We start from the raw sequence: 18,082 nt of genomic DNA, 5'->3' as shown, positions 1-18,082 counted from the left end.
ATATAACAATGGGGGCTTTCGAAGTCCTGAGAGTGGCCTTACTTACTAAAACTAAAAAAGGGCCTTACTTACTAGTGGAGAAAAACATCTGCAGCTCAATGCTAGCTATGCTGATAGCACTTGGAGACCTTATGAGAGGTTAAGGTTGTGCATAGCTCCTCACACTGGGGTTATGGAGCCATCAGTCCCAGCTAGCTCTTGCTGACAACCGGGAGGCTCCACCACCAAAAAAACCAACCTATTGCCCTCGAGTCCATTCTGACTCATAGTTACCCTATAGGACAGGGTAGAACTACCCCATAGAGTTTCCAAGGAGCAGCTGGTGGATTCAAACTGCGGACCTTTTGGTTAGCAGCCAAGCTCTTAACCACTATGCCACCAGGGCTCCAGAGGTTGTACTAGGGGTTATTAAGGAGGCAAATCATTTGTCTTCATTTTGACCTCCTGACCTAGTAAGTTAATTAAATATATCTTTTCATTAGTGTCCTGAGTTTAAAAATTATATCAAAAATTAGAAGAAACTGTTGTTCACCTGTGGAAGTCCCTCATCCACTTCCTAGGATTGGATATGTTCATTCCTAACTAATCAGGGTCTGTTTTTTCCCTCTGGGGTGAGCCAAATTGTCCTTTTCTGATACTAATAAGTTTCACAAGAACACAAAAGTCACTCTTCAACCATTGCAAGAAATCTACAGAGATGGAGGAAGATGGCTGTAAACTACCCAATGAAAAGTTAGTGAGCAGGTTCATACACATTAGGTTGTTTAGAAACATCAGCAAGGATCACAGTGAGTGAACCAAGCATGTTGGTGCACTTTTGCTAGACCGAAAAATACAGTAAATCACAGTCTAGTCAAAGGGACCAAAATAATGGCCTCTCAAGCTTCAGTATCTTCATGGGTAGTCCTCTCTAGGGGAGCTCCTCATTCCAATCTTCCAGGCCATCCTCTTCCATTAGTGACAACTTTGGCTTCTCTGCTGTTACTTCCCCACCTATTATATCCCAGAAACTCTTATGTTGTTCTGGGGTTTTTTATATCAAACCATCTGTCCTATCTTGTTTGCTTTTGAGCCCCACAAATATTATTACATTGTTTTATGCAGTCAGTGTTCATGTAAACAGACATCGTAGGAATGACAATAGTGTTCTTTTTTTAAAATTGTTATAAACAATATGTATAGCACAACATTTACCAATTCAACATTTTTTTAATTTGCAATTCAGTGACACCAATTACATTAATCATGTTGTACAATCATCACCAATATCCATGGCCAAGTTTTCTATCACCATAAACAGATACTTAATGCTTCCTAAATAATGACTCCCTCTTTCCTCTTCTCTTCCACCCCTGGTAACCACTAATAAACTTTGCCCTCTATTCATTTGCCTATTGTAGATATTTCATATAAAAAGGGTTAATACAATATATCTCCTTTTGTGATTGACATTTCACTCAGCATGTTTTCAAGATTCATCCATGTTAATTATGCCACCGGTGTTTCAAATACTAGCAGGGTCACCCATGGTGGACAAGTTTCAGTGGAACTTCCAGACTAAGACAGACTAGGAAGAAAGGCCTGGTGATCTACTTCCAAAAATTAGCCAATGAAAACCCTCAGGATGAGAACAGGAAACTCTCCAACTGAGCTCAAACATAGCAATGATCATGAAGATGGCACAGGACTGGGTGCCATTTTATTCTGTTATTAATGGGGTTGCCATGAGTCAGAGCCAACTGAAAGGCAACTATCAACAACATGTAGCTGTGTGACTACCCAACAATAAAGATATAGAATAAACCCATCATCCTAAAAAAAAAAAAGATTCATCCATGATATAGCATGTATCAGGACTTCATTTCTCTTTATGGCTGAGTAATATTCTGTTGTATGTATGTAGCTGTATGTATGTAGCACATTTTGTTTATTCATTCATCTGTTGATGGGCATTTAGATTGCTTCTACCTTTTGGCTATTGTGTCCATCTTTTGGCTATTGTGAATAGTGCTGCAATGAACACTGGTGTTTAAATAATGGTGTTTTAATGAATGTAGTAGATAAATCTGGAAAGGCTTTAGAGAGGAGGCAGCATTTGAGGTGAGATTTGGAGGCCAGAGAGAAGCAGAGAAAAAAGACATTCTTTACCATGGTGTCATGGAGGAATAAAAGGGTGTGCTGTGTTCAGGCAATAGTTGAGAAGTGTTGTGTGGCTAAGAGTATGCAAGAATAGTAGAAGATAAACCAGGAGAAGAGTGTTAGAACAGGTATAGCACGTATGTATATAAGACATTTCCCAATCTGTTTTATAGGTGGAAGCACAGCAGGTCATAGATGACCTACACATGTTTATAACTTAAAAATCTTTATAATAACCACTGTGTATTTTTATATTTAATGACATTATTAATGGTGATTATATCTTTAGTCATTTGTGTGTCTTTAAATAGTTTCCTCCTATCCACTCTCTGATTTCATCCTAACAATATCTGAGTAAGACAACTCTGAAAATATTAAAGATGTGGAAACTCAGGTATGGAGACATTAAATGATTTACTCAAGTCACATGGCTGTGTTTAGATTAATGCCAGATCTTCTCATTTCTAATTCCACCTATCTTAGTTTGATTTTATTTATGTATATATATGCTTTTTTGTATTTTTTCCCTAAAGTTATTGTCTGTATTTTCCCCATAGGACTTAGCTTTTACCCTGGAAGAGAGACAGCAATTGAACATTCATGGATTGTTGCCACCTCGCTTCATTAGTCAGGATATCCAGGTCCTTCGAGTAATTAAAAACTTTGAGCGTCTGAACTCTGACTTTGACAGGTAACACATTCCTAAGAGTGACTTTTATGTTTCTCTTAAACAATTGTCTAGTTTATTTTTTATTGGATGAGAAAGTTAAAATATTGTATATAATGATTTGGAAAGAGTAGTCGACTTTAAGAAGAATTAGCCTGTAAATACAGTGATATTTAATGTTTATTCTCTCTCTAGGAACATTTGAGTGAAATAAAATTTTCTTTTCAAAAGTGTATCCTCAGAAAGACTGTCTCGTGATAAAATCCTTGATATAAAGGTAAATTATTAGGAAATTTCATCATAGACCAAGCAAACAGGTTAAAATGTTTTTAGTCATACTTTCAGTATTTTGTAGATGAAACAACACTTTCAAATTCCTAGCTTGGTCACTTTCTTTACAGTTAATTTTTCATGTTTGTATAAGGATGAAGGTAACATTTTCCTCACTTTTGTCTAAGGATCAGTCCAATTCAATTCAGTTCTGTATCAATCTATTAATTCTGTTCCATTTCTGTCCTGGTGCCATCTGCACATGCAGTGCTTCTTTCCTTAACCCTGACCACCTGGAGCTAGATCAGGCCTCACAAGTTAAATGACATGGTCCTCCAGATGGCCAAGTCTCCCCAGGACCTCAGATGCCAGCCATAAGCTTGGGAGTCCCCAGGGCTCCTCTCACTTTTGACCTGCTGGCTACAAATTTAGGGGTTCCCTCTACTCCCTCAGAATACCAACTGTAAGCTCGGGAGTTCCCAGTCCCCTCCCTGCTGACCTGCTGGCTCCTTGTGTTCAGGAATTTCCTAGAATGACTCACAGAACTCACGGAAAGCACTATACCTATCATTGCAGCTTTATGATAAATTATACAAATCAGGATTAGCCCAAAGAAGAGACGAACAGGGCTAGGTCTGGGAGGGTTTCCAGTGCTGAGCTACCATGTCCCAAAGAGCGAGTGTCTTCTTCACAAGAGCAGATGTCCTTCACTGTATCCAGAGCCTTTACTGAGTCCTCTTTTCATAGGCATGATTGATTGAATCATTCCCTCCTCTTCACCTCTGCCACTGAGGTCAGCTAGAAAGACCTGGACTAGCCAGTCTTGAGTCATCTCATTACCATAAACTCTCAGGTGTGATCTGGAGACTTATAGATAAAACAGAGGCACCTCAGTTACTCAGGAAATGTCAAGGGTTTAGAGTTACCTATCAGGAACCAAGGACAAAGAACCAAATTCTTTGGGTAAGTTTTATGTAAACTCCACACTTTAGAGTTAGATAGACCTAGGTAGCATATGATCAGGAACCAATGATACCAAAGGAAGAAGTCCAAGTTGCACTGAAGGCTTGGTGAAAAACAAGTCTCCAGGAATTGATGGAATATCAATTGAGATGTTTCAACAAATGGATGCAGTGATGGAAATGCTCATTCATCTATGCCAGGAAACTTGGAAGACAGCTACTTGGCCAGCCAACTGGAAGAGATCCATATTTATGCCTATTTCCAAGAAAGGTGATCCAACCAAATGGAGAAATTAACGAACAATATCATTAATGTCACCAAAACCAAAAAAACAAACCCACTGCCATCAAGTCAATTCCAACTCATAGCAACCCTATAGGACAGAGTAGAACTGCCCCATAGAGTTTCCAAGGAGCGCCTGGCAGATTTGAACTGCAGGCCTCTTGGTTAGCAGCCATAGCACTTAACCAGTATGCCAACAGGGTTTCCTAAACCCAGCACCGTCGAGTCGATTCTGACTCATAGCGACCCTATAGGACAGAGTAGAACTGCCCCATAGAGTTTCCAAGGAGCACCTGGTGGATTCAAACTGCCAACCCTTTGGTTAGCAGCCATAGCATAATATCACATGGAAGTAAAATTTTGCCGAAGGTCATTCAAAAGCGGCTCCAACAGTATATTGGCAGGGAGCTGCCAGAAATTCAGGCCCAATTCAGAAGAGGATGTGGAACCAGGGATATCATTGCTGATATTAGATGGACCTTGGCTAAAAGCAGAGAATACCAAAAAGATGTTTACCTGTGTTTTATTGACTATGCAAAGGCATTCAACTGTGTGGGTCATAACACATTAGGGACAACATTGTGAAGCATGGGAATTCCAGAACACTTAATCGTGCTCATAAGGAACCTGTACATAGATCAAGAAGCAGTTGTTTGGACAGAATAAGGGGATACTGTGTGGTTTAAAGTCAGAAAAAGTGTGCATCCAGGTTGTATCCTTTCACCATAGCTATTCAGTCTGTATGCTGAGCAAATAATCCAAAAAGCTGCACTATATGAAAAAGAATGGGGCATCAGGATTGGTGGAAGATTCATTAACAGTCTGCGTTATGCAGATGACACGACCTTGCTTGCCGAAGGTGAGGAGGATTTGAAGCACTTAACTGATGAAATCAGAGACCATAGCCTTCAGTATGGATTGCACCTCAACATAAAGAAAACAAATATCCTTACAACTGGACCAGTAGGCAACATCGTGATAAATGGAGAAAAGACTGAGGTTCTCAAGGATTTCATTTTACTTGGCTCCATAATCATACTCATGGAAGCAGCAGTCAAGAAATCAAAAGACACATTGCATTGGACAAATCTGTTGCAAGAAACCTCTTTAAAGTGTTGAAAAACAAAGATGTCACCTTGAAGACTAAGGTGGGCCTGACCCAAGCCATGGTATTTTCGGTTGCCTCATACGCATGTGAAAGCTGGACAATGAATAAAGAAGACCAAAGAAGAATTGACACCTTTGAATTGTGGTGTTGGCAAAGAATATTGAATATACCATGGAGTGCCAAAAGGAAGAACAAATCTGTCTTCGAAGAAGTACAACCAGAATACTCCTTAGAGGCAAGTATGGCGAGAATATGTCTTACGTACTTTGGACATGTTGTCAGGAGAGGTCAGTCCCTGGAGAAGGACATCGCGGTTGGTGAAATACAGGGTCAACAAAAAAGAGGAAGACCCTGGATGAGATGGATTGACACAGTGGCTGCAACAATGGGCTCAAGCATAACGACAATTGTGGGCATGGTGTAAGACCAGCCGGTGTTTCGTTCTGTTGTACTTAGGGTCACAGTGGGTTGGAACCGATTCCACAGCATCTAACAAAAACAACAACAGGTTGAATTTTAAGGAACCTTGCTAGTGCAATGGTTAAGCACTCAGGTGCTAACCGAAAGGTTGGAGGTTCATATCCACCAGCTATTCTGCTGGAGAAAGATGTGGCAGTCTGCTTCGGTAAAGATTTATAGTCTTGGTAACCATATAGGGGAGTTCCACTCTGTGCTATAGGAATGCTATGAGTCAGAATCGACTCAGTGGCAATAGGTTTTTTAGGTTGGAATTCTGGTTCTATATCTCTAGCACTGGATACTTGAGGGAACAAGTGCAACCATTGCCATGACCGCTGTATCTGCCTCACTCTCTACTTTTGACTGTACCCTTTCTTTTTAAGGTATTTAACCTCTCTAAGCTTCAGGTTTTTTTTTTTTTCCCCATCTGTGGGTTGGAGAGTAATAGGTATTTGAAAATATTGTTTTGAGCATTAAAAGGTAGCTAGCTCAGGGCCAAGTAATACTCAATAAATGGTAATTATCATAACCTACAAAGTGATGAAATAATTAATAAATAAGTTTTAGATAATATATTAAAATATATTGTCAAAGAGCAAGCTGGATTTTGTTAAAATTAAAGCAGAAATTTTGTTGAAGGAATAAAGTGATCCGGATCGGGCAGCATTTAGTGAGACTGACCAAAGTACTATAGTGAAAGGAATTTTCCAGAATTTAAGTACAGAAAATTCAGGAACTTACAAGGAAAAAATTCTGGTTGTTTGACATTTATAAAATCATGCTTTAACAGATATCAGACATTCATAAGATGCCTTCAGCATTGTTGTGTTAATCAGAAAGAGTGAGTCAGTTACCTTCTTGCTAATCTATGGATGTTTTGGGGCCAGCCTGAGTAAGTGTTCTTTCTGGGAGCATGCTGTGAGAGGAAGGGAGGGGAGGGGAGCCCACAGGCTTCTGGAAATATACTGGCTAGCTGATTTTTTAGGGTCAGCTCAGAATAAACAGTAAACAACAAAAATTGAGTCTGGCAGAAGCTTCTTCTTATGCCAAGTACCTAGATTTTTGAGGCTCCTTTTGAGCCTCCTTCACAACCACCGCCCCCCTTCTGATCAAGAATTTCTATAGAAATTCGCTGATCACTATTTTAAGAGTGTCTTCTGCATGGGCTTATTTTTCTTGCATTTATTAGTGGCTGCCTATTTAAAATAGCCTTTTAAGACCCCAGTGGTCTCCATGAAAGGTAGTGGGGACCATCTGCCCTGTATTTGCCATGCCATAGTTTGGATCTCTGCTTCTGTGATCTTTTAAGAAGGGTGTGTAAGAGCAGGGCCAAATTAATAGGAATACTTGGGTAAATAACTCAGAGTGGAATTGCCAGTTCAAATAGTAAATGCGTTTACCTTTATAAGAAATGACCAGTTTTTTGTTTTGTTTTTTAAATCATGCTTTAAGTAAAAGTTTACAAATCAAGGTGGTCTCTCTTACAAAAATTTATGTACACCTTGCTATATACTCCTAATTGCTCTCCCCCTAATGAGACAGCCTGCTCCTTCCTTCCGCGCTCTCTTTTCGTGTCCATTCTGCCAACTTCTCTTTTCGTGTCCATTCCGCCAACTTCTAACCCCCTCTGCCCTCTCATCTTCTCTCCAGGCAGGAGATGCCAACACGGTCTCATGTGTCTACTTAATCCAAGCAGCTCATTCTTCACCACTATCATTTTCTATTCCATTGTCCAGTCCAAACCCTGTCTGAAGAGTTGGCTTTGGGAATGGTTACTGTCTTAGGCTAACAGAAAGCCTGGGGACCATGACCTCTGGGGTCCTTTTAGTCTTAGCCAGACCATTAAGTCTGGTCTTTTTACGTGAATTTGGGGTCTGCATCCCACTGCTGTCCTGCTTCCTCAGGGGTTATCTGTTGTGTCCCCTATCAGGGCACTCGTTGGTTGTAGCTGGGCACCATCTAGTTCTTCTGGTCTCAGGCTGATGTAGTCTCTGCTTTATGTGGCCCTTTCTGTCTCTTGGGTTCATACTTACTTTGTGTCTTTGGTGTTGTTCATTCTCCTTTGCTCCAGGTGGGTTGAAACCAATTGATGCATCTTAGATGGCTGCTTGCTAGCGTTTAAGACCCAGATGCCACTCTCCAAAGTGGGATGCAGAATGTTTTCTTAATAGATTTTATTATGCCAATTGACTTGATGTCCCCCAAAACCATGGTCCCCAAACCCCCACCCCAGTACACTGGCCTTCAAAGCGTTCAGTTTATTCAAGAAACTGCTTTTGATTTAGTCCAGTTGTGGTGATCTCTCCTATACTGTGTGTTGTCTTTCCCGTCACATAAAATATTTGTTATCTACTTTTTGAGAATGCCCTTCTCCCACATCCCTCCTTCCCCCCTCTCCAAACCACAAAAGAATGTTTTCATCTCAGTTTAAACTATTCTCAAGTTCTTAACAATAGTGGTCTTATACAATATTTGTCCTTTTGCAACTGACTAATTTCACTCCAGGTTCCTTCATGTTATGAAATGTTTCACAGATTCATCACTGTTCTTTATTGATGCATAGTATTCCATCATGTGAATATACCATAATTTATTTATCCATTCATCCATTGATGGACACCTTGGCTGCTTCCATCTTTTTGCTATTACAAAACAGTGCTGCAATAAACATGGGTGTGCATATATCTGTTCATGTAAAGGCTCTTATTTCTCTAGGATATATTCTGAGGAGTGGGATTGCTGGGTCCTATGGTAGTTCTATTTCTAGCTTTTTAAGGAAGCGCCAAATCAATTTCCAAAATGGTTGTACCGTTTTACATTCCCACCAGCAGTGTATAAGTGTTCCAGTCTCTCCACAACCTCTCCAACGTTGATTATTTCGTGTTTTTTGGATGAATGCCAGCCGTGTTGGAGTGAGATGGAAACTCGTCGTAGTTTTGATTTGCATTTCTCTAATGGCTAATGATCATGAGTATTTCCTCATGTATCTGTTAGCTACCTGAATGTCTTCTTTGGTGAAGCGCCTGTTTGTACCTTTTACCCATTTTTTAATTGGGTTATTTGTCTTTTTTAGTTGAGTTTCTGCAGTATCATGTAGATTTTAGAGGTCAGGTGCTGATTGGAAGTGTCATAGCTAAAAACATTTCCCAGTCTGTAGGTGGTCTTTTTACTCTTTAAAAAAAAAAGAAAAAATTTTTTTTTTTTTTTTTTTGGATAAGCATAGGTGTTTGATTTTTAGGAGCTCCCAGTTATCTAGTTTTTCTTCTGCATTCTTAATAATGTTTTGTATACTCTTTATGCCATGTATTAGGGCTCCTAGCATTGTCCCTATTTTTTCTTCCGTGATCTTTATCATTTTAGATTTTCTGTTTAGGTCTTTGATCCATTTTGAGTTAGTTTTTGTGCATGGAGTGAGGTATGTGTCTTGTTTCATTTTTTTGCAGATGGATATCCAGTTATACCAGCACCGTTTGTTAAAAAGACTGTCTTTTCCCCATTTAACTGCTTTGGGATCTTTGTCAAATATCAACTGCTCATATGTGGATGGATTTATGTCTGGATTCTCAGTCCTGTTCCATTGGTCTATGTATCTGTTGTTGAACCAGTACCAGGCTGTTTTGACTACTGTAGTGGTATTATAATATTATAATAGATTCTAAAATCACGTAGGAGTGAGGCCTCCCACTTTGTTCTTCTTTTTCAGTAATGCTCTCCTTACTTGGGGCCTCTTTCCCTACTGTATGAATTAGGTGATTTGTTTCTCCATCTCATTAAAAAATATCATTGGCATTTGGATGGGAATTACATTAAATCTATGGATGGCTTTTGGTAGAGTAGACATTTTTATAATGTTAAGCCTTCATATCCATGAGCAAGTATGTTTTTCCACTTATGTAGGTCTCTTTTGGTTTCTTGCAGGAGTGTTTTGTAGTTTTTTTTGTATAAGTGTTTTACATCTCTGCTAATATTTATTCCTAAGTATTTTAACTTCTTGGGGGCTACAGTAAATGGTATTGATTTGGTGATTTCCTCTTCGATATTCTTGTTGTGTAGAGGAATCCAAGTGATTTTTGTATGTTTATCTTGTACCCCGATACTCTGCTGAACTCTTCTATTAGTTTTAGTAGTTTTCTTGAGGATCCTTAGGGTTTTCTGTGTATAAGATCATGTCATCTGCCAATAGAGATGATTTTACTTCTTTCTTGCCAATCTGGTTGCCCTTTATTTCTTTATCTAGCCTAATTGCTCTGGCTAGGACCTCCAGCACAATGTTGAATAAGAGTGGTGATAAAGGGCATCCTTTTCTGGTTCCCGTTCTCAAGGGGAATGCTTTCAGGCTCTCTCCATTTAGGATGATGTTGGCTACTGGCTTTGTATAAATGGCCTTTATTATGTTGAGGAATTTTCCTTCTCTTTTTATTTTGCTGAGAGTTTTTATCATGAATGGGTGTTGAACTTTGTCAAATGCCTTTTCTACATCAATTGATAAAATCATGTCATTCTTATCTTTTGTTTTATTTATATGATGGATTACATCAATTGTTTTTCTAATGTTGAACCATCCCTGCATACCTGGTATGAATCCCACTTGGTCATGGTGAATTGTTTTTTTTGATATGTTGTTGAATTCTATTGGCTAGAATTTTGTTGAGAATTTTTGCATCTAAGTTCATGAGGAATAACCAAAAAAGAGGGATATAGGTCCGTAATTTTCTTTTTTGGGGGTGTCTTTTCTGTGTTTTTTTTTTTCCTGGTTTAGGTATCAGGGATATGCTGGCTTCATAGAATGAGTTTGGGAGTATTCCGTCATTTTCTATGCTCTGAAATACCTTTAGTAGTAGTGGTGTTAACTCTTCTCTGAAAGTTTGGTACAACTCTGATGTGAAGCCGTTCGGGCCAGGGTTTTATTTGTTGGGAGCTTTTTGATTACTTTTTCCATCTCTTCTTTCATTATGCGTCTATTTATTTGTTCTATCTCTGCTTGTGTTAGTTTAGGTAGGTAGTGTGTTTCTAGGAATTCATCCATTTCTTCTAGGTTTTCAAATTTGTTAGAGTACAGTTTTTCATAATAATCTGATATGATTCTTTTAATTTCAGTTGGGTCTGTTTTAGTATCTCCCATCTCATCTCTTATTCAGGTTATTTGCTTCCTCTCCTGTTTTTCTTTTGTCAGTTTGGCCAGTGGTTTATCAATTTTATTGTTTTTTTTCAAAGAACCAGCTTTTGGTCTTGTTAATTCTTTCAATTGTTTTTCTGTTTTCTATTTCATTTAGTTCTGTTCTAATTTTTATTGTTTGTTTTCTTCTGGCTCCTGCGGGTTTCTTTTGTTGCTCTCTTTCTATTTGTTCAAGTTGTAGGGATAATTCTTTGAGTTTGGCCCTTTCTTCTTTTTGTATGTGTGCATTTATTGATATAAATTGACCTCTGAGCACTGCTTTTGCTGTGTCCCAAAGGTTCTGATGGGCCGTGTTTTCATTCTCATTGGATTCTCTGAATTTCTTTATTTCATCCTTAATGTCTTCTAGAATCCAGTCTTTTTTGAGCAGGGTATTGTTCAGTTTCCAAGTGCTTGATTTCTTTTCCCTGCTTTTTCTGTTATTGATTTCTACTTTTATGGCCTTATGGTCAGAGAAGATGCTTTGTAATATTTCAATGTTTTGGATTCTGCTAAGGCTTGCTTTATGACCTAATACTTGGTCTATTCTAGAGAATGTTCCATGTGCACTAGAAAAGAAAGTATACTTGGTTGCTGTTGCGTGGAGTGTTCTGTATATGTCTCTGAGGTCAAGTTGGTTGATTGTGGCATTTAGATCTTCTGTGTCTTTCTTGGAAACCCTGGTGGCATAGTAGTTAAGTGCTGCGGCTGCTACCCAAGAGGTCGGCAGTTCGAATCCACCAGGCGCTCCTTGGAAACTATATGGGGCAGTTCTACTCTGTCCTGTAGGGTCGCTACAAGTCGGAATCAACTCACTGGCAGTGGGTTTGGCTTTTGGTTTTGGTGTCTTTATTGGGCTCCTTTCTGAATGTTCTGTCCTTCACTGAAAGCGGTGTATTGAAGTCTGCTATTATTATTGTGGAGCTGTCTATCTTATTTTCAGTGCTGGTAGAGTTTGTTTTATGTATCTTGCAGCCCTGTCATTGGGTGCATAAATATTTAATATGGTTATATCTTCTTGGTATAGAAAAAAAAAATTTTTTTTTCTTGGTATATCGTCCCTTTAATCATTACGTAGTGTTCCTCTTCATCCTTTATGATGGATTTACCTTTAAAGTCTATTTTGTCAGAAATTACTATTGCCACTCCTGCTCTTTTTTGATTGTTGTTTGCTTGATATATTTTTTTCCATTCTTTGAGTTTTAGTTTGTTTTTGTCTCTAAGTCTAAGGTGTGTCTCTTGGAGGCAGCATATAGACAGATGGTGTTTTTTAATCCATTCTGCCACTCTCTGTCTCTTTACTGGTGCATTTAGTCCATTTACATTCAGCATAGCTACAGATAGGTAGGAATTTAGTGCTATCATTTTTATGTCTTTTTTTGTCTATTGTTGACAGTTTTTTTCCCACTTAATTTTATGTGCTGAGTAGATTATCTTTATATATTGTCCTTTTCTCATATTCATTGTTGTTAATTTTGTTTCTTCTGAGTCTCTACTTTTTTCTTGTATTTTTTTTTTGATGTGTAGGATAGTTTGTCTCCTTTGTGGTTACCTTATTATTTACCCCTATTTTTCTAAATTTAAACCTTACTTTTATTTTTTTGTATTGCCTTGTCTTCCCCTCCATATGGAGAGTCTTTTACTACATTTCTTCGTCCTTGTTTATTGTTTTAATGTTGTCTTCTTTTACATAATAACACTGCTGTTTCTGTGTTTTGAGCATTTTTTTATCTTGATTTATTTTTGTGACTTCCCTGTCTGGGTTGACTTCTGATTGCTCTGCCCAGTGTTCTAGTCCTGGGTTGATACCTGATATTATTGATTTTCTAAGCAAAGAACTCCCTTTAGTATTTCTTGTAGTTTTGGTTTGGTTTTTACAAGTTCCCTAGACTTCTGTTTATCTGGAAATGTCCTAATTTCACCTTCATATTTGAGAGACTGTTTTTCTGGATATATGATTCTTGGCTGGCAAGTTTTTTACTTCAGTGCTTTATATAAGTCATCCCATTGCTTTCTTGCTTGCATGGTTTCTGCTGAGTAGTCTGAGCTTATTCTTATTGACTCTCTTTTGTAGGTGACTTTTCGATTATCCTCAGCTGCTCTTAAAATTCCCTCTTTACCTTTGTTTTGGCAAGTTTGATTATAATATGTCTTGGTGACTTTCTTTTAAAATCTACCTCATGTGGAGTTCGATGAGCATCTTGTATACATACCTTCTTATCTTTCACGATATTAGGGAAGTTTTTTGCCAACAAATTTTCAACAGTTCTTTCTGTATTTTCTCTTATTCCTCCCTGTTCTGGTACTCCAATCACTTGTAGGTTATTTCTCTTGATAGAGTCCCACATGATTCTTAAAGTTTCTTCATTTTTTAAAAACTCTTTTATCTCATTTTTCTTCAAATGTATTGGTGCCAAGTGCTTTATCTTCAAGTTCAGAAATTCCGCTTTCCACTTGCTCAGTTCTCTCATCTGACTTTCTATTGAGTTGTCTACTTTTGTAATTTTATTGTTAATCTTCTGAATTTCTGATTGCTGCCTGTCTGTGGATTTTTCCAGCTACTTAAAATTTTCATTATGTTCCTGAATAATCTCTTTAATTTCTTCAACTGCTTTGTCTGTGTGTCCCTTTGATTGTTCTGTATATTGCCTGATTTCCTTCCTGATGTCTTGAGGAGTTCTGTATATTAATACCTCTGGTAATTCCAGGAATACACTTTCATCTGGAAGATCCCTTGATTCTTTGTTTTGAGAGCTTGTTGAGGCAATCATGGTCTGTTTCTTTATGTGACTTGATATTGACTGTTGTCTCTGAGCCTGCTGTAATTTATCATATTAGTTTATTTCATGTTTGCTTACTGTATTGTAGCTTCTTGCTTTGTTTTGTTTTGATATTCCCAAAGTGGTTGCTTGAGTGAGCTAGCTTGATTATTTTCACCTTTGGAGTTGTGACGTCCTGTCCCCAGATGGCTAGAGCTGTTATCAGGTATATCAGTCTAGGAGTCCATTTACTTTTCTTGTATGAATTCAGCTCAGGTGTCCAGGTAGCTGATCATCAAGTGTGTGGTTCAGGCTCTGTCCTACAGTCTTAGAGGGGCAGGGGTGGTTGGTGTAGGTACTGGCGTGCAGTTGCAGCAGGGTGTCACGCTCTGAACAAGGCAACGGTCTGAGAATCACCCCCATGTGTCTCTGAGGAAAGCATGTTCCTGTTCCCTAGAGCACACAGGTGGGTGGGTTCTGCAGACAGACCATGGGCACCCAGTGTTTTTGGTTGTAAGGATTAGGGGTTACCAGTTATCCTTGGACCCCTGTCGCGAGTGGCTTGGTGACCTGCATGGAGCCATCACTTCTTAGGCCCCTGATGTGGGTAAGTGAGGACCCTGTTTAATAGGCAAAGCAATATCAAATATCAAACACCCACCTGTCTACTGCCCTGCTGAAACAGTTGTAGTCTGCCAATAAGGGCCTATTCTCCTGAAATAGGCCCACACAGGTCCATGCAGGGTGGAAAGGTACTCAAAGTCCATGGACCATTTATGCCTGGACAGGAGTTCGCTTCTATCCTGAGCTCCCCAGGTTAGTGGAGCTGGCAAAGTGTCTTTTCCCCGAATTGAGAATTTATTCCTTCTCCATGACCGGGAGGATGCCTCTAGCTGTACAACAGGGCCTATCTCAGGGCCAGAGAAATCAACAGACACTGAAGCCAGCTTTGGGGTGGGGGGCATGGTAAAATATACACAAGTACTTAGCTTTTGCCAAGAGCGCTGTTCTTCTCTGGTTCCAGAGGTGTGAGCAGGCTGTGTGCCTGGCTCCTTCTCCCTGAGGAACCTGCAGCCAAATGCTACCACCAGCCCACTGCAGCCTCTCCTGGAAATGGTGCCTGAGGGTTCCTGGTGATTTAAGTCCCATAATTCCTCTCCACTTCTGAACCACCTCACCCTCCCCCTGCCACTCAGTCCATTTTCTAACTTTGCCTTTGATATTCAGGGCTCCTAATTTGTCATAAATATAATAATTTCACTTGTTTTTTCATGTCTTTGTTGTAAGAGGGCTCACCAGAAGCATCTGTCTATTCCGCCATCTTGGCCCTGCCACTGTAAATGTCCAATTTTTTAAAGCGATTGTATAATTTGGTCCCTACTTAGCCATTTATGGGAGTTCATGGTGCTCTATATAATCACCAACATTTGATTTTTCAGTCTTCTAAAATTGTTACCCTGTTCTACTGAATGTGTAGTAGTACCTCATTATGGTTTTTGTTTTCATTTCCTTGGTGACTGGTGATGTTGACTATCTTTTTGAGTGCTTACTGTCCACATGTATATCTTTTGCAAGGTGTTTAAGCCTTTTGCTAATTTGTGGGAGGGTTTTTGTCTAATTGAACTGTAAGAGTTCTTTATATAGTCTGTGTATATGCTCCGCATTATTCTCAGTCTGTGGCTTGCCTCATCTTTTTCTTAACAGTGTCATTCAAAGAGAAAAGTTTTGAATTGTGATGAAGTGCAATTTGTCAGTTTTTTCTTTTATGGTTTGTAATTTCTGTGGCCTAGATAATCATTGTCTAACCCCAAATCACAAATGTTTTACCCTATGTTTTCTTTTTTCTTCCTGAAAGTTTATTACTTTATCTCTTACATCTAGATCTGTAATCAATTCTGAGTTAATTTTTGTGGATGGTGTGAAGTAGGGATTGAGGTGTATGCTTAGGAAGATACCTCTGAGCCACAAATGTCACTAGAAAGAAAAAGACCATTGGATATAGTTAGTAAGATGAGTCGCTTGAATAAAACTTTTCTACCTTACAGCTATTCTTGGTACCAGTGCTACATTCCCTTACTCATTTTCCTGCTTTCTTTTTCCTTGGTCATTGTTGGTGAAATAGAGTTAAAAAAAAAAAAAAATCTGCTCCTAATCCAGTAAACCTCTCCAGAAAAACAGAGTAGAATGAAAACAGTTATTATTGCGTAAGCATTAAACCAGAATGTGATGCATCATAGGTAACCTGCTAAAAAGATTGCAAAGACAGAAAGAAATCTGTAAAAATGGTGTGGGGGAGGTATATGACTTTCTCCAACCCCAAACAGCCCCAAAAAGAACCAAACAGCCCAAGGCTGATTCCTGTGAAATGGTGGTCAGACACGCCTTCTCTCTCTACCGTCTTTACCAGCTCTGACACCAACTGACTGTCCCACAGCACTCTACTTCTCTGCTGGGTTCGATAATTTCGTAGAACTCACAGACCATACTCACAATTATGGGATTTATTAGGGAAGTAACAGTTACAATTCAGGCTTAGGAACACTCAGGATATAGTTCTTCCATCAGGATAGCCTCTTCCAAGCTCGCGGGCACACCTTTCCCTGGCCCTCAGTCTCTGCCCAAAGGCATTCAGCTTTCTCTCTCCCTAGGCCAGGAAGCCCACCTCACTATCTACTGCTACTGGGTCTCTGTTACTGGGTCTTCCCTGTTATTCTGTCCTTCCTTGGTGGTGGGTTCCTCTTTGCCCAGGAATTGGCTTTCTTTTAAGGCAAAACTGACCAATCCCCTTTGTAGGCCACAATTACCCTAACACAGTCCTGTCCAGTCACCTGGGTGAGGGTTACAAGACCATGGCTCAAAGGCCACACACGAAAGTAGTCAATTGCACTGCAAAATCTCACCAAGTATATACAACCCATTTCATGCATGTTCTCAAGGTAAATGATAACTAGTTTTCAAATAAAAGGACTTGAAAGGGCCATTTATCGCATATTATTTATCTTAAATTCACTTCGTTACTAGGATAGCCACCAGTGCTTGTTAATTGCCTTTATCCAAAGGAAATATAAACTCATATCTTTATGACAGTTAGGCATAAGGTTTTATAATTTGGAGCCTGTAGAAGTTAGACTCTTAACTTCCCACAGAAACTGAGAGACAGGGGAATTTCTTCCTTACTGATTGCTTTTAAGGAGATGGCTACCAAGTCCTTGTGGAAATATTCCTAGGTTGTAAAACTGGTAAGAACTTATTGAGGCAAAAAAAAAAAAAAAAAAAAATTTCAATTGCAAGATTTCTAAAGTAAATGCTCTAAGAAAGAGAGAATAGGGGAGGCTTTTTCCCTTTTTGTGCCAGAGAAAATTATATACATAGGGAAAATTACATGGAGAAAGTCTTTCAAGTATTCAATTTGTGCTATTTCAGCAATAATTTTAACTTTGGAGGGACACTCAAATTTATGATTCTTCATTCTTTGAGGTGTTTAAGAACATCTCTAAAGCTTTTTTTTTTTATCAGCTGTTTTCTATATAACCTAAAAAATACATTCTACTTGGTTGAAAAATGTTTAATCAGATTTTAAAGCAGCTGTTTCATGACTTTGTTGCAATATAGGTCTAATTGTGTCAATTTCCACAGGTATCTTCTCTTAATGGATCTTCAAGACCGAAACGAAAAGCTCTTTTATAGAGTGCTTACGTCTGACATTGAGAAATTCATGCCAATTGTTTATACTCCAACTGTAGGTCTGGCTTGCCAACAATATAGTTTAGTATTTCGGAAGCCAAGGTATGTAAACTTTTATTTTAAATAAAACTTTTTTCTTAGTAAGATTTTTACAGTAATTGAAAAAAAATTGTCAAATGAAATTCAAATTTGGAAAAATCAAAATAATTCAAACTTTATATAAAAGAATATTAAGGATAAATATATATAAAACACTTTTAAAAAATAGAGTATTTTCTCTGAGATTTAGGATCATGGGAGTTTATCTATTTCTAAACCAATTTGGCTTTCCCTTTGTGGACAATGAACTTGTTATTTGCTTGGAAAGAAAAAAGTAATTGAACATAATTAAACTTGTGGTTGAGATGCTATTACCATTATAATGTATATATTTTAAAAGTTAAAAAATTTCAAATTTTACTGAAAATGGGGAGTGTACTATTTTCTAAATTCAGAGTTGGCATTAGATTAAGGTAGCACTTTTTAAAAATTTCCTTCAGTGAAGTAGTCACCTTTAAAAAAGCACATAGAAGATAGAATAAATTTTTTCTAAACCC

At 38.5% G+C, this 18,082-nt stretch overlaps 1 protein-coding gene across 2 annotated transcripts in view; it reads left to right on the top strand.

Moving 5' to 3' along the window:
• The window catches only part of ME1 (malic enzyme 1), a 236,940-nt gene that overhangs the window by 32,083 nt on the left and 186,775 nt on the right, over positions 1 to 18,082 (top strand). The window contains exons 2-3 of one of the 2 annotated variants that reach the window (XM_003404096.3): positions 2,697 to 2,830; positions 17,439 to 17,588. In XM_003404096.3, the coding sequence (XP_003404144.1) occupies positions 2,697 to 2,830; positions 17,439 to 17,588 (284 nt within the window). The remainder of the gene's footprint in view (positions 1 to 2,696; positions 2,831 to 17,438; positions 17,589 to 18,082) is intronic. The other variant, XM_010586445.2, reaches the window with a different exon arrangement.

The sequence above is a fragment of the Loxodonta africana genome, chromosome 1 (genome assembly GCF_030014295.1).
Source record: "Loxodonta africana isolate mLoxAfr1 chromosome 1, mLoxAfr1.hap2, whole genome shotgun sequence".
NCBI classification, from domain to species: Eukaryota; Metazoa; Chordata; class Mammalia; order Proboscidea; family Elephantidae; genus Loxodonta; species Loxodonta africana.
Note: the sequence above shows the minus strand (reverse complement) of the source record. Positions and strands in the feature narration are given on the sequence as shown.